At 33.4% G+C, this 26,680-nt stretch overlaps 1 protein-coding gene across 1 annotated transcript in view; it reads right to left on the bottom strand.

The window, feature by feature from the left end:
* LOC132703760 (dorsal-ventral patterning protein Sog) overlaps positions 1-26,282 on the bottom strand; it is a 98,040-nt gene extending 71,758 nt beyond the window's left edge. The window contains exon 1 of the mRNA XM_060673208.1: positions 25,642-26,282. Coding sequence (XP_060529191.1) covers positions 25,642-25,762 — 121 coding nt within the window. The 5' untranslated portion in view covers positions 25,763-26,282. The remainder of the gene's footprint in view (positions 1-25,641) is intronic.
* Between the last annotated feature and the right edge of the window lie 398 nt (positions 26,283-26,680).

Raw genomic sequence — 26,680 nt, 5'->3', positions numbered from 1 at the left:
AATCAATTTAAAAAACACATCAAGAGGCTCCTGTAGGCCAATGCTTTCTATAGCCTGAAAGAATTGGAAGCGTACCTGAGAGCATCGTAAATAACGTTAAAAGTTTACCGAGATTTTTCTAATGTATACTCTCTTTTATTTTAAATTACATTAACTTGTTTGTCATATTTGTTATATAAATATATACTCGTATTCGTTCTATACATTACTTAAGATTATGATATACATTGTTTTTACAATGAAACTTGTAATTTATTATTTGTATTTATTGACGAAACATCCACTGTACCACCTGGTTTTGTGAATAAATAATCTATCTATCTATCTATCTATCTATTTGGGGTACTGTCACTGGAGACCAGTAGAGCGCTCTCTGAAATGGTTACTTTCTCTAAGATCAGGCTTCCTTACCATACCGTAATATTATAAAATGTCAATTTCAATACTGTCGACAGTTTTCTTTGTTTCCAATTTCGATTCAACGGAACAGACAGTCTCGCTGCTTTCAAAAATGTTGTTAAACCAGCAGTTTTATGACCATTTTACTAACTCTTGTCTTTAGTTTTATACTATTGTTTGTTAAGTCTACACGACCCTAGAACATTATTTCTTAAATAAATAAATAAATGATGTCACCATGACGTGTGAAGGGAAGGGACCAGTCAAAGGTGCTTATAACATATCGGTATACTTGATGCCTTGCAGAAATTTGTAGAGCTCACAACACCATTGTGGAAAAAGCGCAACTTACCCAACATTGTAGGAGTTTTACAATATCACACAACATTAACAATTTATAAAACCTGCTACGAGTGCTACGATTACGAGAAAACCGCGCGGTGCATTATAACGAATGTATATTATCGTTTTCATGTGAATTAATTAATACACATAATTTATTTGCCGATTTGCCGATATAGTAACCTTGACTATAAATTTACGATCGACAATTTTTTGAATATTTGAAGTAATTTTTCGAAAACCATATAATATCACACAGGACTCGCACTAACCTGGAAAACTGGGAAGTGGAGAATGTCGAGTTCAATAAGGACCTATTTCTAAGAGTTTCTAACTAAAAGATAAAATAAAATAAAGTTTTCTCTTTTCGATGTTTTCATAATTTACGAACTTTTAGTAAAAGAAGTTACGAATCGGTTGTCCGGCAATGTGCATATTTTCTATTAAAATATATTCCCATAAAGGTCTTATTTACCAGCAAACAGTTAACGGATTAATATAATTTCATTGAAATTTCAAACACCTATTTTGTTCTTTATATTATTATATATTATTACTCAGTTATTGGAGTGCTTCTAAGAAAATGCCACAGCAGTCGCAACTGGCGTAGTCAGCGGTAATATTATTGTATCTTAGACCAAGATTATGTGTCAGGGGCGCCATATTCAATAAAAACTGGCTACGATGCAAGACTTTCGCGTAAACACGCATCCTTATAATATCTGCTTCGATGGTCCCAAGTCTTCATTTATAAAACAAAATAAAAACATTCTCGATTGATATATAGATTTAATTATGACAGTTGTTTTAGTACCACTTCGTCATATGGTTATTACCATTTCTAAATACTTGTGCCTAATTATCCGTATTATTGTAAGCAGGGTAAATTCCTTAGATCGCAATGGTCACGAAATAAAAGATTAGATTATCTGAATTAGAGTGTGTCAATCAGGCTGGCATTTTGTTGCCATTTCAACATATCCCACACCAATCTAAAATTCCAATTATATGTTTATAAGGGGAGTTTTTTTTCGATTTATAGAACTTTAAGTTGCAATAAAAAAACGATGGATTATTCGATTGACATGAATTTTATTCATCCGAAAGATAATCTTGTGGCATTACATTTTAAATATGATTTCTGGCATATGACCGCAACTGCTGGCGCGGATATAGTCCAATCTGGACGTCCAATTTTCGATGACTTTTTCCAACATTTGTGGAAATGGTCAAGCGTTTGTGGCTTATCCGCATAGAAAAATTATTTCATATAGCCCCACAGAAAGTAGTCTAGCGGTGTTAAATCACAAGATCTTGGAGGCCAATTCACAGGTCCAAAACGTGAAATTAGGCGGTCACCAAACGTGTCTTTCAATAAATCGATTGTGGCACGAGCTGTGTGACATGTTGCGCCGTCTTGTTGAAACTACATCTCCTGTACATCATGGTTATTCAATTCAGGAATGAAAGAGTTAGTAATCATAGCTCTATACCGATCACCATTGACTGTAACGTTCTGGCCATCATCGTTTTTGAAGAAGTACGGACCAATGATTCTACCAGCCCATAAAGCGCACCAAAGAGTCAGTTTTTCTGGATGTAACGGTGTTTCGACATACACTTGAGGATTAGCTTCGCTCCAAATGCGGCAGTTTTGTTTGTTGACGTAGCCATTCAACAAGAAGTGAGCTTCATCGCTCAACAAAATTCGCTTATGAAAATCGGGAACAACGCCAATCTCGTTTTGGGCCCATTCGACGAATCTACGCCTTACTTGATGATCGTTTGGCTTCAATTCTTGCACGAGTTTATAAGCACGTAAACCAAGATCCTTAGGCAAAATCTTCCATAAAGTATCCACTTTATGGACACAGACACAGATCCAATTCCTGTGCTCGATGGCGGATAGACTCATTCGGATGTTCCTCAATGCTACGCTCTATAGCAGCAATAGCTTTTTCTGTACGCACCGTACGGCGTCTCTGGGGATGCGAGTTATTAATAAGAGTAAACGTGGTGCGAAAACGTTCCATGGTTAATCGAATTAACTGCTCTGATGGACGATTTTGTCGACGATAAAATGGACGTAGTGCGCGATACGTATTCCGCACAGACCCATTATTTTCGAAATAAAATTGCACTGTTTGCAAGCGTTGTTCAAGCGTGAGTCTATTCATGATGAATTGCCAAAGCAAACTGAGAATAAATCACTTGACAGCTGTTAAATGGGTCGCCATCTTGAACAGTAATGCCGACTTAAAGTTCTATACATTATTTCTTTTAAATTAACCAGAACTTATTTTTTAGTATTCTATTCATGGATGTAATGAATACAGTAACCAATCTATTCATTGGGGAACAAGTTAACCCTTTCACCAAGACATTGAAACAAAAACAATGTTACATGATTACATGGTCTTCTAGAGAGCATCAAGAGGCATCGGAGATATTTGACTGGTTGAAACATTGTGGAAGTAGATGACCATGGCAGTCTATTGAGATTTATAATGGTCTGTGACCTTCAATCAAATACTATTTTTGGCTCTAAAATGCCCAATGACAATTAAAAAGCCTATACGCTATCGCGCCATTGAATTATATTTCATAATACAGTTGATGACGCCTGAGGCATTTTCTTAGTTGGCTCATGCTCATGTGCAACAATGGATTTACGCTGGGTAGTATGTGAAATAAATAGACATGATCATTCTAATTCATTGAGTCGAACCACTTTATTCAGAAATATTGATTTTACGTACGTTCCTAGTGATTTGGCTGATAAAATAATAAAAACTTGCAGAACTTGGATTCTCTTATCAAATATGCCTTGATGGTGTTATTTCAAGGCAATTGGCTGTTGAAATTCTTATTTCTGGCATAAATTTACCAGTGAATAACGAAAAGTGCAGTACAACGAATCACACTTTTCCTAGAACATTGCTTTGATTTTCTATGGAGTCTTTGTCTTTGGTGTAATTTTGTTATTAGTAATATAAAATATTGATCGAATTTTAACGTTAACGTTGTTTAAGACATTTGACATCCTGTAACGAAGATCAGCCAGAAGGCATGTTTAGAAAGTGACTTTACAGATATAAATTTTTTATCTCGTGCCAGATGCAAGCGGTTGGCCGACCATATGTTGTTTTTAATTAAACGGGAGAAACAAAATCGCGGGATCGTCATCTAATTGCGATAGGGACATTTTTGGCTACTGGAGGTGTGAAAAATATGTTGGCAACCGAAATGTCATTAAACGCCAAATTTGTCCTGCCGCTAACTAACCAAAACAACATTACGAAAGCATTAAATCGCTTAATACGGGTCGGTGTGTTATTCTTACAAATGTACTTGCCGAAACGACCCGCAAAATACAGGGGGATTTGGTCAGTAAGACTTGCTAACTATGCCGGCTGAGACGGAATGTTGTGAGAGATATTTCAAGTAACATGGTGATTTCCTAAATTGAATTGAATTTGCTTATGACTTTGGAGTCAAAATAACGTTATTCCCAACAGTCAGTGAGACTTTCGTGGTGGGTTCGATTCATCAATTGCTTTAATAAAGGTGTTCGATACAATTAATCATAAGCTGTTGTTTCAATTCCTCTTTTTTCTTCACACATCTGAAGTTCAGGCCTCTTGGAAGTTTCATCCTTAATCGTGCGTTTTGGTCTCTGGTATTGATAAGAGTATTAAATTTCTAAATAACAATTTAAATATTACCGTCAGTAATTCAAAAATAAATTTTATAGACTGTACCTAAAATCTGGGGGTTATTTTAGAAAAATGTTTTGCCTCCATTAATGCTGTATACAATAGCAGACATATTTTAAGCAAAGCACTGTAACTGTCTAACTTCTACTATGGTCATTTTGTTCGTGGTTTTTATATAAAATCCTATTCAGTGCAGACTGTGCTATATATGTATATATATATATATATATATATATATATATATATATATATATATATATATATATATATATATAGAAAATATACTATTAATTTATTTTTGTCTAATAAAGTCATTATTATTATTCTTTCGAGGCGGGGTTTAAGTTTTGGGAACTGTTCGGAAGAATGTAGTATAAACGTGCATATTATAAACAACTACGAAATGAAGCACTTTCGGACGTATGCTTGTATGACTTTTCTTCATATTTTTAGAGGCTTTACATTTTCTTAACAATATTCGTTAACACCCTTTATCCCGAGCTTAATCGCGAAATCGACCGATCAAAAAAACAAGCCGAGTGGTATCTTAATTTGATCTCGATTCATGGTGGTCATCACCCAGTTATATAAAAGTACCGAATTTCTCTTTCAATATGTCACTATTACAGCTACGTTAAAGTCAACGTACTAGTAATGTGAATTGATAATTTTCTGCAGACCGCCTGCGACTCACCGTGCCCGTCCACTGGCGTAACTTGCGGGCATCAGGTTACACCGTAGACTTAAATTAAGAATGAACCACATCGAATTTATTTTAATAATTAGAATTTGAATTTTAAGTGTTAGTTGAAAATGCAAGTGCCCATATGATTAAATTAAGAATCAACAAATAATAATTTACTTTATTCAATGTAATGAAACCAAATGGGTAGATAGAATCAAATTAATGATTAAGAACTACGAATTAATAATTAAATGTTGCACTTTCTGCTAACAATTGTCTTGAAAATCCAAGTGTCCAGTAATTTACGCTAAGAGGTTCAGCTGTAGATTTAGCAAAAATAGATAGATGTAAATATTGTGTTCAAAAGTATATTAGAAATATACCCATATCTTCAACGACAACTTAATTGATTTTTATGAAGCAATGTCGGAATTTCTTTCGTGATAGTTGTTAATTTTTTATATAAATTGACCATGAAAGGAGATAAAAGATACATTTCTGTTTTGACAACAGCCACCTTAACAACGGTTTTTTTTAAATAAGGTTCTGGTTTGTACAAAACAAAAATAACCATCCGCTAAATTTTAGATATTAGACATCGCAGTTCAACTAGAACTTGTTACAATTTTGGTTATTACAATAAATGGCGTTTCATATTTGCCACTATGGTAAGCGCGATTGCCGAAACCTCCAACAACGTTTTCGATAATCGAGTAGAGAGTTTTATTTATTTGTACGATCATTGCCGAAGAGGTACGCACTCCACTGTTTGTTATTCGGGAGGTCCGATCCCACCGCATATTGTGACAACCTAACCCAGATATTCGAGGCGCCAAATTTGGAATGATTCTCTCCGTTAATTTACAAGGAGTTTGCTTTAGTGCGACAAACTTGCGCTGGCTTCGCACATTCGGGCATTTGTCACAAACTTTAAATTATAATTTTCGCCGTACCAGTCTTATTATCGTGTGGATGTGTTGCATATTTTTGAAAGGCTCATAACAAGCCTAATATAGTTATTAAGAGACATTCATTATTTATTTATTTATTATTTATATATTATCGTTTATGTGTGTGCAACAAAAAAGCAGCTTAATGAAAGCATGAAAAATCGGACACGCTGTTCACGAGGGTTTGCTTCGACTTGACAAATAATTACACATTTAAGGTGCTATGCTAGAGTTTACTCAGAAAAAATACTAAAAAAAGTAAAATTTGACATATGAAGTGGCGTGAACATATAAATCTATATTGGAGAGTGACAATGAAGAAAGTGACGATTTCAATAAAAATGAAGTGTCTAGGGTGTGGCAAAAATTACAATGACTTCTGTTTTGTTCATAATTTACCTCCAACGGCCGCAGGAAAACTGCATATCTTATGACAATTTTTGTCAGAAATGTGAAAAACTTGACAGTAACTCAAAAAAGGCAAAAACTTTTTATAATTTTGTATGGCCATCTTACCAGTAATGTTTGCCTCTTTTTTTAATTTTTCTTAAAAGAATGTTTCATCACATCCATTTTCTTCGACTTAAGTAACAAGTGAAAAACCATATACTTATAAAAATCTCCGAAAAAATTATGACCATATATCCCCGACTCACCCTATATACTAAACGCACATTTTATTGATCTCTCTACAAGATTTCTCAGGGTCTCATGGCAGTTCGTTCCAAGTTCAATCGATTGTTAGAATGAACCTAAAACGACTCCATGCTTATACAAGATTCGGTCGTAGCTTTGCTTTTAAATGAGATTTTTTTATTTCAATATACTTTTTATAAAAGCCAAAATTCTTTAGAGTATCGCTCGCTTCAAAACTTTCTTTTAAAGATGAAAAGAAATATGCAATTTTGATATATGAAGATAACAAAAACTTCTACAAAAGTATGCCGACCCTACTGCATTCAAAGATAGGTACGAGAAATTGTACGGTGTTTTGTCAAAGATTTTCGAGTTGCGATGTACTAATGCCAACAGCAAGCGTCTCTGCTTAATATTACACAACCCTCCAGAAAATCAAAATTTTGGTACATACAAGCTTAGTTTTACTTTAGCTATTCTAGTATCGATGCCAGTAAGAACTTGTTAATATTTCATCACACTTAATTTTTAAAGTTTAAAATTTTGTTTTGGGCTATTGAGCTCTTTTGAAAAAAAAGACGGTTCCTCCTTAATGGATAATGTAATTCATTTCTAGACTCAATAGTTGCCTAATAAGTGGTAAGTGGAAGTTTCGATAAAATAACTACCGCACTTTTAAAGTTTTGCAAAGCGCAAATAGCAACGTGCCCGTTGTTTGCTTTGTATTTACGCTAAAATTTCAAAATATTTACATTCCGGTGTCGTTGGTCTTTCATTGACACTTACAAATTACACTTTTGCATAATAAAAAACAAACCTGATCCGCAAACGTAGGCGGACTCATACCGAGACGGTATATAGATTAGAATTTCCGAGAAACGAGACATTTTACTTTGCTTATTTATTATATACGTATAATATTAGGCAATACTACGATACGAATTTCTTAAGCATATTTAAAAATCGCACAAAATTCGCAGATAGCGCGTGGATTCCCATTTTTCGTTTTAGCAAATTCGAAAACTAGTTATCGCAAGGTTATAATTAGCATAACGTTTGTGTTTGTCCAGTTTATTAAACCAATAGAATCGGATATACGTCACATATAAAAAGTGATAAATAATGCAATGTGCGAAAACGTAATAATGTAAGCCTGAAGACAAATACAGAACTGGTAGCGGCTAGAAATTACTGATTAATTGGGAAGGAAAAACTTTACAAGCAATTAAGCAATATTAGTTGGGCATATTTAAAATATATACATCCAAACTATCATCACCAATTGAAACACATGAAACGAATACCAGATGTCATAAAAAAACTAAACATGTTTTGGTGACTAAACAAGCATTTCCACAATATTGATATCATATATATTTTTTGTAGATTTTATTACAAAGCGATTCGTCTACCTATAAATCTGTATCCAGGTATACAGCAGTAACATAGAGGAAGCTCTGTCACTGCATAAACCAAGTTTCCCATTATCGCCTTGTTTGAGGAATTAAGAAATACCAACCTATAACTTGGCATATAACCATTGTGGTAATGACGTTATTTTTGGTTATCTAGAATATCGAAAAAAACCATTGTTTCTTTATAACGGTCAATGCCGGTTTTGGTTGTGTGTCTTTCAGAATACATTACAAATAATACGTTATTAATTAAAACGAAAACTATAGGCAGTGTTCCTTGGTTTTGTTGATTTATTGCTTATATTTACAATCCAAGTAGATCTTAATTAAATTAGTTATTTTTTAGGAAATAGGTAGCAAAATATCGCCCGGGATTTAGTAGTTTTACAACGAACTAATTATTTGACGGAAAAGAAAAGATAACGTTAAATTGAGAAAAAAGATTGTGTTCATCTTTGCCGATAGATGCAATGCAATGCAGAGAATCAATCTACCTAACCGACCTGAGTTTGCCTTTGCTGATATTCATTGCACCAGTACAAGATCTAAATTATCTTATGGCCATAGAATCAACCTATTTTATTACAATTTCATTTGCGACCAGCTTGATGAAGATATAAGCCGAGCCCACCAGCATAGAAACTAGGAATGATTAAAGGTTGGCCTTCGAAGCTATCACTCGACTTGCCCGTCTCTGAGAGAAGGTACAATGGATCTGTTTAAGGGTTAGTACTGTGATGTGAAATCATTTATTTATAGATGCCATAAGCCTTATTCACAATCACATAATTAATTGTTACTTATCATACACACTTTTATAAAATTCTCACTACCTTTCCATACAAATATGCAGGCTGGCTATTTGCTCATTAGATTATCCAACTATTATTTCTGTAATAATTTGAATTGTTTCAAATATTTCGGAAATTGCAACAGGTCATTAAATTTGGTATCGCCTTTAGGAATTTCTCACATGATTGGTCAGTGGTATACTGTTTGGCAAACCGAGTATACCAACTACTCTCACCTTCACAAGTGTATCTACTAAATACCTTACTAAATACACTCGACAGGGTGTAGAATTCTACGTACTATTTTCGCTGCCTTTTCAAATGACCGAAAATTCGCCATAGCGGTGTTTGCAGCGTCCGTTAATTAATGCAAATATAAGCTGGCGCCGTTCGTAATTAACAATAGGATTAAGAGATCGAAACTCGGTTCAATCAAATTCGAGATCAAACTAATCGGATACCGATACCGACGCTATCAATTCGCTTTTTTTTTTCTAACGCCGATAACTCGTAGACAAACCGAAATTACAACGCGATACCCAATATAAAAATTATATTAAAAACAGGTTATTTATCTATGGATCGGGAGATTTTTCTATTTTTGAACCTGCTGCGCAGTTTAGTTGAATTGAAGGATTTCTAGTGAAGTAAATGATGCAAAGTGCATTAAAAGTCGATATTATGGTTGTACAGGGAGCGACTCAATAGTAGGTCATGATTCCAGAATAGCGCGACGAGATTCAAGAATATAAGCTCATATGAATGTGTCCAAAATTGTCTGCTTTTTATGAAACGCATATTTATTAACCTCTAACTATCAATCTCTCCTTTTGCAAAGAAACAAAGAAACTGTACATAAACTGCTTAACACGTGAAAGGTAGGGGGACATTTTTTTGTAAAAAATTGGTGGCGAATTGACGTCTGTTCTCATGATACCCTTTTTCTTAAAAAAATCTTTGGAATTGAGGAAATCCAGATAAATATGTCTCATCAGTTTTCAGTCTTCAGTCTCTACGATGTTTCTATACCAGTTCACCCTTGGTCTTGTTTCATTTAAGTACTTATTTTGATAATCTGTTTTGCTTCATTCTTTTGACATGTCCGTCCATGTAAATTCGTTAATTTCTGCTTCACTCTCATAATTTCGCGGATTCCATTGTACTACAAAGTCTATATTTATTTTCTTCGGATACTGTTTGTATTTTTGATAGTTTTCTTTGTTTTAATTGTTTTAGACCCATATTTCTCTGTTCTCCGCCTATTCATTTAGTTGATATTTACTTCTAGTCTTGTTTGATCATCCACAAAGCATAGAGTGTATAATCTATGTTCCCTTTTTTTTTGAATTTTTAGAGCTTGCTCTAAGTACATTTTAAACAAAGTCGACAAGCAACAACATTGGTTTAACCCTTTGTTAATACCGAATCCTTTTGATAGAGCCTGCGCATTCTTAATTTTACTAGTGTTATTCGTATAGAGTTCTTGAACGGCTCTTATTAGTGTACTGCTGAAAGAGGAAACGATCTCCTTTCGATCCTTATTACCATGCTGAATGAAATATTCCAATGTGGTAATCTTATCTTCGATTTTATCCCTTTAGTGTTGGCACACTTTCCTAGTCTTTATCTGGTTTATACCTGCTATAATTTTTTTAGCAAATGACAATAGCGTGAAATTAAAGAAATGAAAAAGAAATATTTTGGGTCAGATTTTAAATTTTTATATTTTTAATGTTCTTAAGGATTATCACAACGGTGTTCGTAAAACATATTTTTGAAAATTCTAGTCTATTTTTTTAGATCGAAAAGCAGCCTTTGTTGCCAGTATTATAGTCGTGGATATCTTCATTTCAATTTTTAAACACCAATAAACAAACTTCTAATATGTGTATATATACGCTAAAGGCATTAATTAAACTCCCTGCGATTCAAAAAAATGAATTTACACAAAAGAGAATACAATGGAACAGTCTCAAATAGATATTGTTTTTATTATGAAACAATAACCATGTAGCTTTGAAGAACGCAATTGGCATTAAGATTAAGCATTCGTCGAGTTCTAATCCTAAAAAAAAACTCTAATAAACCCATACTAAGTAGACGAGCAGAAAGTTATTGACAAAAAAAATAAATAAAACAATATCTCTCGACACATTGAACATATGTTGCCTTTTTCTTGTCTCATTTTTGGCATACTGCTTACGAGTGGATAAAAGCGATCTAAACCAGTCCAGAGTTATTCCATCATGAATCTTTAAAATATATATCATTTTTAATAAATATATTAGCCATCCTAAATAGAAATATCCAGCATGTGTCATTTAAAAAAGTGAAGGTGTTAATTTTTTTATACTTCCAGAGATAATGGAGAAAAAATCATACAACTTTTGTATAAAAAGCTTTTGCCCACACCCCTTTCATAAACTCTATAGGTGGCTGTCAAAATCTAAATGAAAACTCTGCACAAACCATTTTAAAGTGTCATCTAACAATAATTGTTGAATTACTAAGCGTATAAGTTTTTATATTATGACACATTTAGGTTAGTTTTGGTTAGTGGGTGTTTTAAATCATCGGTTTTGTACTACAATGTTAACTTCACACGTAATATCCTTTGAATTTTTCTCATAACGATTTTTGCTTCCATTTGAAAATTGCCTCTGAGACGGACCAATTAAAGGGACCGGTAATCTGCGCAAAAATATACTCCATCGGATATGCAAGTGCAATAAACCGATTTCCCAAATTGCTGTGAAATGTCCTTTCAGCGCCCCCACAATGAATATTTATGGTTTTCACTTAACCGTTAAAGCAAATATCCGTTGCAGAATTTAATTGGGGGGGGGGGGGTCAATAAAATCACGTCGACTGACTTGTTTGCTTTTATAAACGGTTCGAACAGTTTTAAAATATTTAAAAATTGACTGTCCGAGCGTTTTAAAAATAAACTTTTTCATCGGTATCGGTCGATCATTTGGCGTACTATGACCAGCCTTGTTTGATTACAAAATGAGCGTTGCGACGCTATTTTTAGCAGTTTTGATCTATAAAAGAAACGCGTCGGTCCATAGCACGCGCGAAATGCACTTCTACAGGGAGTACAACAAACGCTTTCCGGGATGCACCCATATCTTACTTTTAAGTTTCAAGCATAAATTAAATTTACACAGCTGGCCACGAACATCTACCAGTTTACCTATCGAATTTTCTTAACTTAGTAACGATGATGATCTATCAAAAGATTTTACTAAAAGCACTCCTCCGTGTACACTTTTGTTGACTGTGGATGACGATTACATAGTGTTCAGAGGAGTGGAGGGTGATCTGAGGGCTTCCCGATATTTTACAACTTACACTCTCACAGTTTTGCAGGATGCATGCATTTCCACAAGCTAATTAACTAACATTAAATAGAGACCTTCAAATTATATCCAACTCTCCACAAGAACATATGCAATAAATACTAGAAACAAAGATAATCTGTGCATAATCTATTTCGTAAAAAAATATTCTAGTATCTAGTATCTGTGCTAAATTACTTATATTTGGTCAATGTTGAGAGTAGTTTGTTGATTATTAATGCAATCTTTTGAAAAAATGAAAAATAAAGTAAACCATTTATTTAGTTATATCAGTCAAGTGGTAAATAATTCTTCTATTATATTCGAATATTTGTATTTGTATGTGTATTGTATTGTATAGATATTGTTTTCAGGAAAAGTCAAGGGGATGAAGAAGAAGGCGAAGCAGTTGCTCAAATCCCTTCGCTGTAGGAATTTAGGTCCATGTAGCAATTTAATTCACACAGTAAACATAACCGCCCTTGTAAATGACATTTTATTTAATAATTTAAAACTTCTCCGAAACTTGCAAAAGTTCTAAAAACCACCACTAACAAAACGTCATCACTTACTTAACGAAGGAGCGCACAAACCCAACCTTCGGTCATAAAGAAGAGTAATACATTAACGAATAACTACGGTACGACTTGCTAGAAACGAGGGCTAGTGACGTCAACTAAATTTTTAAAAAATCTGTTGCAACTTGAAGATGAAATTTAAAACAAATTCCACATTGCTACTCTTGTGTGAAATGCTTTTTATTCCCAAATTTCGTTTCCGTGCGATCACCATCAAGTTATTTTTGCTAATGACCTACTTGTGTAATATAAAGACTTCAAGAACTCATATTTTTGGAAAAAAGAAAAGGCTGTCTCTAATATTTGAGATCTATAAAAGCAAAATCAAATAAAACAGAAAACTTGTTTACGCTATCTGGAACGCTTTGTTTTTAACTATGGTAATGATTTAATAGTAAGACAGGACATTCTCCAGTCAATAATGTCGAATTTGAAAAAAGTAGTCGATTTCCGTATAGTGCACCAACTTGTAAAAAAGATTATATTATAAATTAATAACCAAACAGGAAAATACAAAGTGCTTCTATTAAATTTATTCTCACCACTGTACTGACGGTTTATAAGTTAAAAAAAACTTATAAGGTTGTGAAAACCACTATTGGCAACACTTGAGCATAAAGTTGGGAGAGAAAAGCAATTCGTGTCGTGAAACTTTTACAAACCAGATGTCTTAAAGAAAAACTTTACCACTAGGAATATCCTGAGACATTTAACGAAGAGGACGTGGACAGACTTTCAAAATTGAATGACAAACATAGTTAACATTGAGGCATTGAGATTTCCTTACATATAACTGGAAAGCAAAAACTTTTTTAACATTAGGTTTACAAAAAGTGCACATAACGCTTCAACTTACCCAGCTGTATTTTATTATAAGAGAATAAAACAAAGCAGAACAAACTAATAATATTATTGTTTAATTTAGGAAAAGTCTCTAAAGGTGCTCTAAGAGCAAAGGGCCTAAAATTAGATCAATGTCATGAACCGAAAATATAGCGATTCATAAATACAAGTCAAGTCAGTGAGGTCAAGGTGGGCCGCTGCAGTACGTACACAATGTTAGAAACATCAAAATCATTAAAGTTTTAAGTTAAGCCTAGGCTAAACTTAAATTGTAAAATTTTTTAACAGGAAAATATTCTAAAGCTACGTCCACACATAGGAGGATTGTGATTATCTTGATTGTTCCTGAAACTTGTTTCTGTATGTTGCCAGAAATGTATTGTTTATAGATGCAGTAACAAAAGTTCCTGTAAGTTACTTGTTTCCATATATAGCGACAAAGATCACAGAAAATTTTTATGGGTTTTCAGAGAAGTATGTGAATATCCCGTTGCAAGAAATCAAAGTGCTAATAGGAAATATATATTCTTTTTGATTTAAAATAACATTTTGCGCAGTAACCATTGCAAATCAGTACTTCTTATACCATTTTTTTTTTAAATATAGATTATCAATACATTCACACATAATGGGTGTTTTTTTTCGATGTATAAAACTTTAAGTTGGCATTACTATTCAAGATGGCGACTGCTTTAACAGCTGTCAAGTGATTTATTGTCAGTTCGGTATGGCACTTCATCGGGAATAGACTCAAGCCTGAACAACGCTTGCAAATGGGCCCAAAACGAGATTGCCGTTGTTTCCGATTTTCATAAGCGATGAAGCGCACTTCTGGTTGAATGGCTACGTCAACAAACAAACCTGCCGCATTTGGAGCGAAGCTAATGCTCAAGTGCATGTCGAAACACTGTTCCATCCAGAAAAACTGACTGTTTGGTGCGCTTTATGGGCTGGTGGAATCATTGGTACGTACTTCTTCAAAAACGATGATGGCCAGAAGCTAACAGTCAATGGTGATCGGTATAGAGCTATGATTACTAACTCTTTCATTCCTGAATTGAATAGCCATGATGTCCAGGAGATGTGGTTTCAACAAGACGGCGCAACATGTCACACAGCTCATGCCACAATCGATTTATTGAAAGACACGTTTTGGACCTGTGAATTGGCCTCCAAGATCTTGTGATTTAACACCGCTAGACTACTTTCTACATTGGTCTATGCGGATAAGCCACAAACGCTTGACCATTTGGAAGACAACATTTGCCGTGTTATTGCCGATATACGGCCACAAATGTTTGAAAAAGTCATCGAAAATTGGACGTCCAGATTGGACTACATCCGCGTTAGCCGTGGCGGTCATATGCCAGAAATCATATTTAAAATGTAATGCCACAAGATTATCTTTCGGATAAATAAAATTAATGTCAATCGAATAATCCATCGTTGTTTTATTGCAACTTATATTTATACTTATACATCGAAAAAAAACAGCCCTTATTATATCAGCTTTCTTTAATGAATGAAGAAGTATGACATCTTCTGACTTTGTGTCTAAGAGACTTGATATAGCCAATATTTCACAATTGCAGCTGCTGCTGCCTGTAAATCTTCGTCTCACCACATTGTTTAGAAGCTAGGAACACACATACTGCATCGTACACAATGTTTCCTGCTGCAGCAGCCTATAGAAATATTCACCAGAATGAGTTCCCTTCAACTACACAGAAGATCCACGTTAATAAATATTAAAACCAAAAATATGAAAAAGAAATTGATAAAATTTTGAAAATCCATAGTCAAATATTAAGTAAACATCGTTTTCTTATTGTGCCCCCAAATGGTATAAAACTATTCCCAATAACGTAAAAAAACTGATGCCTACATCTTTAAGAAAAAAATATAAATCTTTTCTTTATAACCAATCCATTAATCCAAGGCAATTAACCGAAGTAAAGTTCTGTTAATAATAGATTGTGCTTTTGGTATACTGTTATTAAGTTTATTTATTTTTAAATTTTATTTAAAGCGTATTATTCTGCATAAACAACCCAAAACTGTCAAAATTGCTACTGTTTCGAAATCATTGGGGAAATAATTATGGCATCACGACATCTTCTTGTTGAGATTGAAGCCACCGGAGTCTCGTTAATTATTAAATTATTCGAGACAGGATGCGATATCAGCGTTTAATGAAATTGGCTCACCGTATATAGTGAGTTAAAGGAATGGAGCTTTTTAAGCACCGCAAATTTAGCTTTGCATTCATTTTATGTATGTTGTCGCCGAGTGTGGATGACCCCAATCGAGTGCAGCCTCAAATAGAAACAGGACACAGGCCTTACGTACGCCTTGCGTCGCGACGAAAACTAAAATTGTTCGATTTTCGACAACCGAGGCGGCAGACTATGCGAATCACCAGGGTTACTACGACGGAGGAATGTTTCAATAGTTTTCGCACAAGCAGATAAGCGTTATTTTTAAATGTTTCCAACACGAGCGTCGTCGACGTCTGGTATGCTTCGAAGATTAGAGGACGGTGGACGTATAATTACGTGTCGGCTTATCCGTAATCTGGACGCGTTATTGTTTGAAAGCACTATTAACGTTCCAAACTAGAACAGCATAAACTATGTCCAAAATAAGGGCTAGTTACTTTTGTCAAATAGATGAAATCGATTATTTGCGAAAGTATACGCGTTTCTTACTAAACTCGAGATATTTGTAAATATTTGTTTTGTCTGTTTGTTCGTTGTCTGTTTTTCTGCTTTTACTTTTACACTTGTACGGTTTGAGCCAGACGATTGAAATTTTGCTTCTTGCGGGTTGTACAAGATCCGTAAAAATGGCCTCCAAAATTTAGAGCTATTGACTTGCTACAGACTATGCTAATAGAGTTTAGTTCCCTGACGGAATTTGTTGAAATTGGGCAGCTGGTTCGTCGGGAAGTATTTTTGAAAAATTAAAAACTGCATTTGCAAAAGTCCAAGAAAAGAATCAATTATCGGTATATCTTATTATTTTTATTTATTATTATTATATATTATTGCCAATTTATTTTACATAACGATATAGCCCGTATAGATAACTAAAATGTTTGTATTTAAAGTTTTAACCTATTGTATAGGGCGTCCCCGATATTCCGAACAAATAACAAACCATAAAACATACCACACTAGTAGGAAAAACGGTTTCAAGAAAACTACCGCTGTGTTCCAAAATATGTCCTAAAACAATTATGAGACAGAACTTTCATCTCCCCTTCTTTTAAAATAACCGTACCAGGCGTATGCTTTTCAATCGCGAAATAAATGTTTATAACCGGTCTCATTTTAGCAAGTGTTTATTTATATGTCCGATTTGAATTTCCCATTTTGCAAAATTCGGCGAGGATATATATTTAATTCCAGGAATAGACGACCTATGAGTCATCACGTTTAACCTAAATATTGGCAAAACTCATATCGCTTTTTCTGTGCGAGCGAATAAATATTTTACAAGTAAGTGCGAAAAATGAAAAAGCACCAACACCAGAAACGAATATTTGTCAATACCTATTTGTTTCGGACAAATATTTAATAGGTAAGTTATAATAGAAATTTACGTCAAATGAGTGCTCATTTTATGTTTTAGGTTAGGCCGGGTTTTAATGGCAGAATATTTAAGGTAAAATGCAATTTAATTGCAAGATTTTTAATTTTTTTAAATCTTTATAGAGAAAAGGATGCTCTTGACATTATTCATTATATTAGTACGTAAATTTCGAGATATAAACTGCAAAAGCATAAAGAAAAGGCCCTTTATCGATAAATAAACCGACAAAAAGTTACAAGCGTTTATCGGTACCAGGCAAGTATTTTCATTTTAGTAGTGTCGACACCTTCAAAATTTTAAATTTATTTTCGCTTTGCCATTAGTGGTGCTAGTCCTTAAAAAGAATAAGTATTCTATATACATCATCAAAAAGAAAGTATATTCGGAATATGCGCTACGAGTATACGAAGGTAAAGGTAAAATTTAGATAATACTTATATTATCTTTATTATCGGATAATTGCACATACTATTTCTCCGTATTTAGCGGCCCTTAGAAGCACAGGACAGGAGGAGAGTTCTTGCACAAAATCGGATTTAAATCTAAAATATTGACAAGCGTAGTTGCATTTAAGAGACCCAGCGATTGGTAGAATGGAGACCAAAATATTTCACTCAAAAAGAAAGGGTAACAAAAATCGAACTGCAATTTGGAATGTACTAGCATCTAGAGGAAAAGAATGTTCTTTTTACTACTTTCAGCAAAATGCATTAAAGACTACTTATGGGACCACCATCAGGACATACATGACCTTTATTTTGACTTTACTTATACAAAAAAACAACTAGCTGAAGTTTCAACAATCATATGGTATGACAAAACTTATTTCCTAGATGAGCAATAAGGTAATATACCCCAACTTTTGACGACAGATACGATATAGGCCGAATTAAAAAAGTTACACGCATTAATATAAACTCAAAAAAGTGCGCTCATGTAATTGAAGCAATTAAAGGTCAGTATACCAGAAGGCAGTTAGAGAGAATGTGTTCATCGTATACTTAAAGTGTAAAATAACTATAAAAAAATTTCGGACAACATAAAACCATTAATATTATCCTCGGATGATAGTAATAGCACAGATACAAGTATTACTATATATTGTGTTTCAATTTCTTTACTACTATCACGGATCGGATTGATTTATTGAGATGACTACGAGGAGAAATGTCCACTTATCGCTTAAAAGCTTAAAAGCTCCTATTTAATAATAATTGTTTCATCCCAGAATAATGTTAAATCTAAGGGCCACTGTCGGGTAAGGCAATATTAAAGGAAATGGAAGAAAACATTGAATGCACACACACTCGTCAAATGAAATAGACAGAGTGGGGCAACGCGCTATACAAAGGAGTCACTATGGAAACGGTGTAGTTTAATCAGAAAGCTAAAAGCTAACCCCTAAAACTGTAATCTACAATCTGTTTTATAGTCAGTCCTTTCAAAGTATGAAAGCTTTTCTAAGTAAGACTTACTTAGACTTCGTAGAGTAGCCCGTTACCTCTAGTTTCATTACGCCTAGTAGATGAAAACCAAATTTTTAACTCGTCAGTGTGACTTTGGGGAAATAACTACAGATATAGAAGCGATTATATTTTCCGAGGTTACATGCAAAATAATAACATCAATAGAGCATTAGAATATAGTACTTGCTCCTGAAAAACTGAAGAAACCTTAATCCTATGGATTAAATTACTACAACAAATTCCGTCAGTGCCATATCAAACTTTTGACTACACTGGTGTTTATCAATCTTGTTGCGTACTATATCAACATTGATTAACAATAAAAAATGATGAGTAAGTAGTGCAAATGTCGTGATAATGTATTCTAAATATATGCCGATGTGATAAAAATAGCCCATACAGCCCGTCATAACGTAACGGTGTTTAAGGGCATATTTAACCTTAAAATTTACAATTATCATTATCACCGGCAGAATTTAATTAATTTACGCTCTTAATGTACCATCGAAATCGCAACAAATACCAACAAAGTATGAACAAATCGACACGAGATATCGAAAAAGAAAGATTGGGCATTAAATAGAAGAATAATGTGAGCGCGACTGCAAAATAATAACATAAATTTAGCCAGTCGAGACGGTATATTTTTAAATTTGAAAATCTGGACGTCTAAAAACGCGATTTATCTGGAAGGAAACTCAGCCGGTGCATGACAAGTGGTTTAACCGATTACATAAATCTTACGATTAAATAAAACGCACTTTGATGGTGTTTTGCTTTTTGTCACGAAATTGTTGCGTCTGCCCGACATCTATTTTTGAACTAACTCTGCTGCTAACTAATGACTGTAACGGTCATTGTGCGTCAACTAAGGCAGTAATATGATGAATTTTTTCGTCGACAAAGGTGTTATAAATTTATACAAAACAAAATGTCAAAAGGTAATGTCAAAACTAAAACCCGTTCCTCGCATCTTGATAACTTTCTTTCCCGAAACAAGCGGTTCTTATAACCATTTAAACTTTACTGGAAAATATCACAATTGCCATTATATTTACAACAAACATCATTATAACTTCTGTGCAAAACGTACGGTATCGGTCTAGATAGTTGCATTAAAACACAGATAGATGAGTCTATGTGGCCATTAACAAGCTTATATGGAAAGCACATATAAGCTTCGAGGCTTTTAAGTTTAGAGGATCAGCATAAGAAAGCAATGTCGTGCTCTGTTGACTGCTCTGATATTTTTTTTTTAAAACACTTTCAATTCTAGCACCGGTCCATGCAATAGTTGGATAAATTTAAAAATTAAAATCAAATTAAGTTAATTTTCTATTTTATGAGTCGATTTCTAAATATTAGTCGAAAATTATTTTTTAAATCTGTAGTTAACACTACTTTTTCTATTTGTATTTTAATTCTCAAGTAGCGCCCATTCTTTCAAAACTGTTACGAAAATCAAGAAATCGAAATACAAGAAAAACATTAAACAGAGTTTGGCAACACGTCTCAAAAATAATTTATAACAAAAAATATACGAAAAATGAAAAACCTTTCACCCGACAGAGGTCAAAAGTTATTTCTTAATTTAAGCAGAGTATACTAATTATTTATTTGAAACACTAGCTACCTCCCAGACAGCAGTGCAAGACAGCACAAAGTTACAATTAGTTTAGTTTAATTTAATTAGTTAAAAAAACAACTGACAAAAAGCTGTTCTTCAGTTCTAGTAACCAGCTTATATACAAAACATCAGAGCTTTTAAGTTTATAAAATATTAAATTGGAGTCAAAAGAAAAATAATGTGCTCTGTTGAGCCTATAATAACTTGCTGATATTTTTTCTGGACGTTTTAAATCTAGCATCAAATTTAACGTTTTTATTGCATTTTTTTCCATTAAATTTAGTTAATTAGTTGAATTTTAAACATTCAAATCCTTAGTTAAAACAGTGTGTGAAGTTTTTAGCTTTTTTTGTTTGTATTTTCATTATCAAACCTTGCCCTTTCTTTCAAAATTTAATCTATTACTGCTATAAAAAAATCGAAGTACAAGAAAAATACATAAAACATTCCACAGGCTTCAGCAAACTTTATATTAATTTAAATGAACTTGACTTTAATTTATAATATAATAATTGTAACATCTTTTCAGGTAACCTGGAAAAGTACGCGGAACCGTCCATTTTTCTTCGAATAAATAACGACCTCCATCACGCGGATAATTTTAATTGAAGTAAAACGTCACATCCGCCAAAAATTGCACCTATGCCAACGGGTCGAATATTTCGTAATAAGCCATAGTAATTACACTCGGAAAAAACTTAATGGAGGGCGTTTCCACGCGGCCAGATTTTAAAATAAATATATGAATGAATGAGTCGAAACTTTCGTTATGCGACACCACCACCTTTTACTCTCATGTACATGCACGCAAGTACCGGGTGGTCCGTTTATTAGGGAATGACACATTTCGACAGAGCCTGTAAATAATAAATATAAAAAAAAAATTCTTCTTACATTTTAAGTCATTTTCTAATTCCTTGGAGTTTTCTGCAGATAATCCTAAGTCTCGCTGTTTTTGAGATATTTTGAATTTTAGGTCAAAATTGGCATATCCTTGATATATGGCGATATGCTGACCATACCGTAATTAAATCAGAAAATAAAGCTGGTAAGAACTGGGGGCTATCTATTAACATAAATAAAACTAAATATATGATTGTAAGTAAAGTTGACCAGATCCTATTACTTTTAAACGGAGAACCGTTTGAGAGAGTGACAAACTTTAAATATCTCGGCTGCTGGATTGATTAAGATATATATCCTGCATTTCAGAAATTCAGTTTGCTTTCAAATAACACACTAAACATCAAAATAAGAGAAAAGTTTGTAAAATGTTACATATGGTCGATTCTTATGTATGGATGGGAAACATGTTGACATACAGGAGAATGCTTAAAATATACTGTACCACGAGAACCAGAAATGAAAAAGTACTTAAGAATGGGACACGACAGGCTACTGCCGACATTCAAGCGACGAAAACTTGAATACTTAGGCCATATAATTAGAGGACTTCCATATGACTTTCTTGGGCTTATCCTTAACGGAAAAATAGAGGGAAAAAAGTGGATTGGGTGTAAGAGGCTTTAATGGCTAAGAAACCTGAGACAATGGACAGGCTTTAACGCAGATGAGTTACTCCATGTAGCACTGGATCGGGACAGTTATAGCGACAACGTGAACATGGCAGTCGTCAACGTTCAATAAGGATATGACACTTAAAGAAAAAGGTCAAAATTTACGTATGCAGGTCTAACTATATCCATAGACCCCTCCATCTGAAAGCCTTTTTTCTATACAAGGGTTTTCACCCAATCCGTTCATTAAAAGTTTATTGAGACGTCATTTAAAAACCCTTTCCATTTTTGGGATTTGTGGTCCTGTCATTTGCGGTTTAACCTGAGGTTACTGTCAACTTGCTTATTTCAAATGGAACACGGCGTACATTATTATATATTCAGATTCCGTTTGAACTAAACATATCTTGTGTTGACCTTGACAAAACTCTGTTCTAGCAGCTCAACCAACTTTGAAAATGCATGATTTTGTAGTTTTTCAAAATTTGAACCTCATATTAGGGAAAATGTTCCATTTAAAATAAGCAAGTCGACAGCAACTTCCGGTTGAATCATTAGTACACTTGGCACTTACCTTATCCCCAAAAATCGGAAGGCGTTTCTATATTACATCTCGATAATTTTTTAATGGACGGGTAGGGTGAAAAATCCAGTGTACTATTTCAATATTAATATAAGTGGATCAAAACAAGTTTTAAGAGATTATTTACGGGCTCTGAGATTAGGCGTCGTACCGTAATAAACAACGCTGTTAATATGACTTCCTCATGTCTATTAGATTGTCAAACAGCACGGTTTAAAAGAAAAATTTACGGTTATTATTGCAAGTATCTGCGAAAATTTTATAGTAAATCACTCGCAATAAAATACCAATTTGCACCTTTGCTTCAAACCGAGAATTACGTGATATTCCGCAGGTTTTCCCGCGGCACGGGAGAAAAAAACATCATTAATAATGCAGTTTAATATACGAAACAAAACGCGCGTTTTGAATCGCAATCCCGTGCCTTATTTTATTAATTCTCGGAAAAAAAAAGAGAAAAGTCAACAGGTGGCTTGTTTCGACCATAAAATCACACTTCCAACGACTGAGAAACGCGGGTGTTAAAAGTTGTAGCTGAAGGACCGAAACCCAGTTGTAATACCATTAACAAGGCCCTAAACATTTACCGACAGATTGGCTTGTTTATTGAAAAGTTAATAATGCCTTATCCCGAATCTGACCTACAACACGAAAAATATTGACGATCCCTGCTTGTTTGGTCGAGTTACCGACGTCATAAAAAAGTAGCATGTTTAGTCGGCACCTTTCTTAATTTGCTTTAAGACTACAGTCCGGAAAAATAATACGCGACGATTTTGCCATATTGGTTACTTCTGTTTCGATTTTCTCTTCGCAGATTTCGCAAAATACCTGTAGTGGGTTAGGGAAAACAAAAAAAAAATTTAATTTAAATTTAAAATGTACAAATAGACTCAATTCAAAAAGAGGTTCAAATATTGCACATATGTGTTCTAAAAAAAAATTAAGGTTTCAAAAAATAATTACATTTATATATATATATATATATATATATATATATATATATATATATATATATATATATATATATATATATATATATATATATATATATATATATATATATATATATATATATATATATATAAATAGGTAGAAATGAAAATGCATTTTTAGGTATTTTCATATTTTATTTCAGTCAACAATTGTCATAACGATAATTATGTATTATTACATCAGGTTTTCCTTGGGCTAAGAAAAAACAGATTCACTTTGTAAAAAAGCGAACATTGTGACAAACATATACTTACGTTCTAAAAAAAATAATTTAATTAATGTATTCAAATATATTAATTTAAATATTATGTATTATGTTTTTTTTTTCATTTTCAGCATCCAACATTTTTGTAAAAAAATGGTTTATAATATAAATAAAAATGTTATGCTAAAGGTTGTTTCACTTTGTGAAAACTATTTTCTTTTGTTTTTGTTATTATTGTTGCAATTTGGCTCTATAAAACGAGTAATGTATCAACTAGGAGAAAATTTTATGATAACGTGGCAATGAAATGCCACAGTATTTTAATTTTATGCAATTATTCAAATATTAATTTATCATTTTTAAGAATAACAAAAATAAAATTAGTACTGACGATAACTCGAGAAAAACAGGTGCATTTAAAAAAGAGTAAAAAAATGAATATCCAGCAAAAATAACATCGATTTAAATAATCTTTTTTCAGTCGAATTTAGGTTCAAATGCAAATTGAAAATTTTATGAATTTCGTCATTTGCCTCACAGTGAAAAATAAAAATCACATGTACATTCAGAAATACTATGAAAAAATATGTAAAAAAAACCATATGTAACAAAATACCATGAAATTACCATTTTCCGGAACTTACATAGTTTCTCTCGGTCAGCAAATGTAATAAAAATGATTGCATATGGTACCTGAGAACATGGCTTCGGTTGTCAAAATGTGAAAATCATTTTTCTTATTTCTGTTGCATTGTTGCAATTTGCACATATCGAGCTAATATTAAGATAATTTTACATCCAATAGAATATATTCCACTCACTTTTTCTGCATTTTTTTATTAAACATAATATTTGCATCTGTTCATTTTTTTTAAGAAACCAAAAAATAAACTCATTAAATTTAATTTCATAATGTAAAACGATAATTGCATACAAACATTACATCAGGTTGTCGCTAAGAAAGAACAGATGCATTTTAAAATAAGGCAAAAATTTAATATAAAAAAAGTAATAATGATTATATTTATATTAATTTAGTCTTCTCTCTCGTATTCATGATAAAAAATAAGGCTCAAGCTCAAAAACCAATATTTAAAAAAATAAATTAAGAAAACTATCAAAATAAACAAAAATTTAAGCCATTCTTTGGAATTTTAATAGATAATTTGTATCAACCACTGTTACACAAATTATTGCTATTTTTTTTTTAATTAACTTAAATAATAATAATGACTCGGAATCAAACTCCCAGATGGTCTAAAACATAAATTATAAATAAATCCCAAGCCGCTGATATTTTTTAATGAGGACAATTGTATTAATTTGATCTTTTCAATATTTAAAAAACATATAGGTATAAAAAAAACTAAATCTAACAAAATAAGCAAAACTTAAATGCGATTTTCATAGGTAATTTCAGTCAACAGTTAAAATGATTGCGGCAACCCATTTTTTAATTTATTTTTGATTTTTGTTTTGTTGTTGCAATTTAGAGTAAGCTAGGAACATTATTAACTAGGAGATTCAACTTCAACGTGGACCACTCACTTTTTGTGCATTTTTTCTACTAAACAACTAAACACAGCATTGTAATTTCTCGTATTGTTTGTGAAGAAAAAAAATGCCATGTCATAAAATTAACAAAAATCAAAACCAATGAATGAGCTATTAAAAAAGTTTTTCTCGTCTAATAGCTTAAAGGATTTATTAGCGCACATAAAGCCGCGTATAACATGAAAACACCAAACGGTGACATAAAATTTCGGCACACGCAGAAATACGGTACAGTTACGCCCCCAAATTAACACTTTAATTGCAAAATGGTAAAAATAACGCGGCGAGAGCGAAATTCGATAAGGTCGAAATTAAACGCAAAACAGCGACGTCCGTTTAATCGGTTGTTTTAAAATCCCGCGTTAAGCGTTCGAAAACAATTTCGAAAAATTCCAAAACTTACCGGCCGCTTTATTTCTCGTCTTCACGCTGTCTTCGTCCAGCAAGGGCGCCTTATTCCTCGCGTGACTCGAGCCGCCGAAACTAACCAACACCAAAAAAATCAAACAGTTTTCGAAATGCATTTTCGCAAAATACGGAGTCAGGACAAAAACACAACGGCGCACCGGGCACTTCACAATAAAATTATCAACGTTCTTCGCGTATTAAATTTTCACGAATACCATATCTTCGAGCCGATACAGCGGGCAAACTATTTATGTAATGAATGGTGACAACCTGTGCAACTGACGTCTGTATGTTTAAACGCTTCTACAGCGCTGACTATACTGCTTGAGAAGAAAGTCAAACGTGATGCCTATGTACTGTTCCCCTACTCTAAACTCCTTGCTCTCGCAGGCTCATTTGATCCTGTAGGACTACGGAATCCTCTTGAAACAGACGATGCGCCTTCGAGCACTGACCAATCGGAGGGTGGGTAACGCAGGCTAGGCCCGAATCTCTTCGCCGTGATTCGTCGGTCTTGTCCGAGATCGCTTTATTTCCATAACGAAGACGGATTACGATCATAATACTAAAACTAATTAAAGGTGGCGGAGTGGACTCTGCTGACTTTGTCAATGGAATGGGAAACGGTACGATGCGGCAACGGTAACACACAAACGCGAAAATGATATTTTTGAAACGGTTTTATTTTTAAGTCGGGTTTGTTTTATCTTATCGCGGGCCAAGATTAGTAGGAGTCGTTTTCACGATAACAATTAATTTACACGATTTAATTTATCACTACACTTTCGTTGGCCGATTCGTTTTCGGCGATGGGTTTTCGTTAACGATCCCCAGTGACACGCATGGGACATCCGAATATTTGATATTTTTTCAATTTCATCTGTAAATTATGACTCCACTGTTCTAATATTAACTACACAATAATTTATATAGCATTGTTTAGTCGGCAAGCTTTACTAAAACGCAGAATTATATTAAAAATAAAAATACAAGACTACTTTTAAAAAATTACAAAAATTATCTGTCAATGTTTA

This window comes from Cylas formicarius, unplaced genomic scaffold (genome assembly GCF_029955315.1).
Source record: "Cylas formicarius isolate icCylForm1 unplaced genomic scaffold, icCylForm1.1 PGA_scaffold_6__28_contigs__length_40554024, whole genome shotgun sequence".
Lineage (NCBI taxonomy): Eukaryota > Metazoa > Arthropoda > Insecta > Coleoptera > Brentidae > Cylas > Cylas formicarius.
Note: the sequence above shows the minus strand (reverse complement) of the source record. Positions and strands in the feature narration are given on the sequence as shown.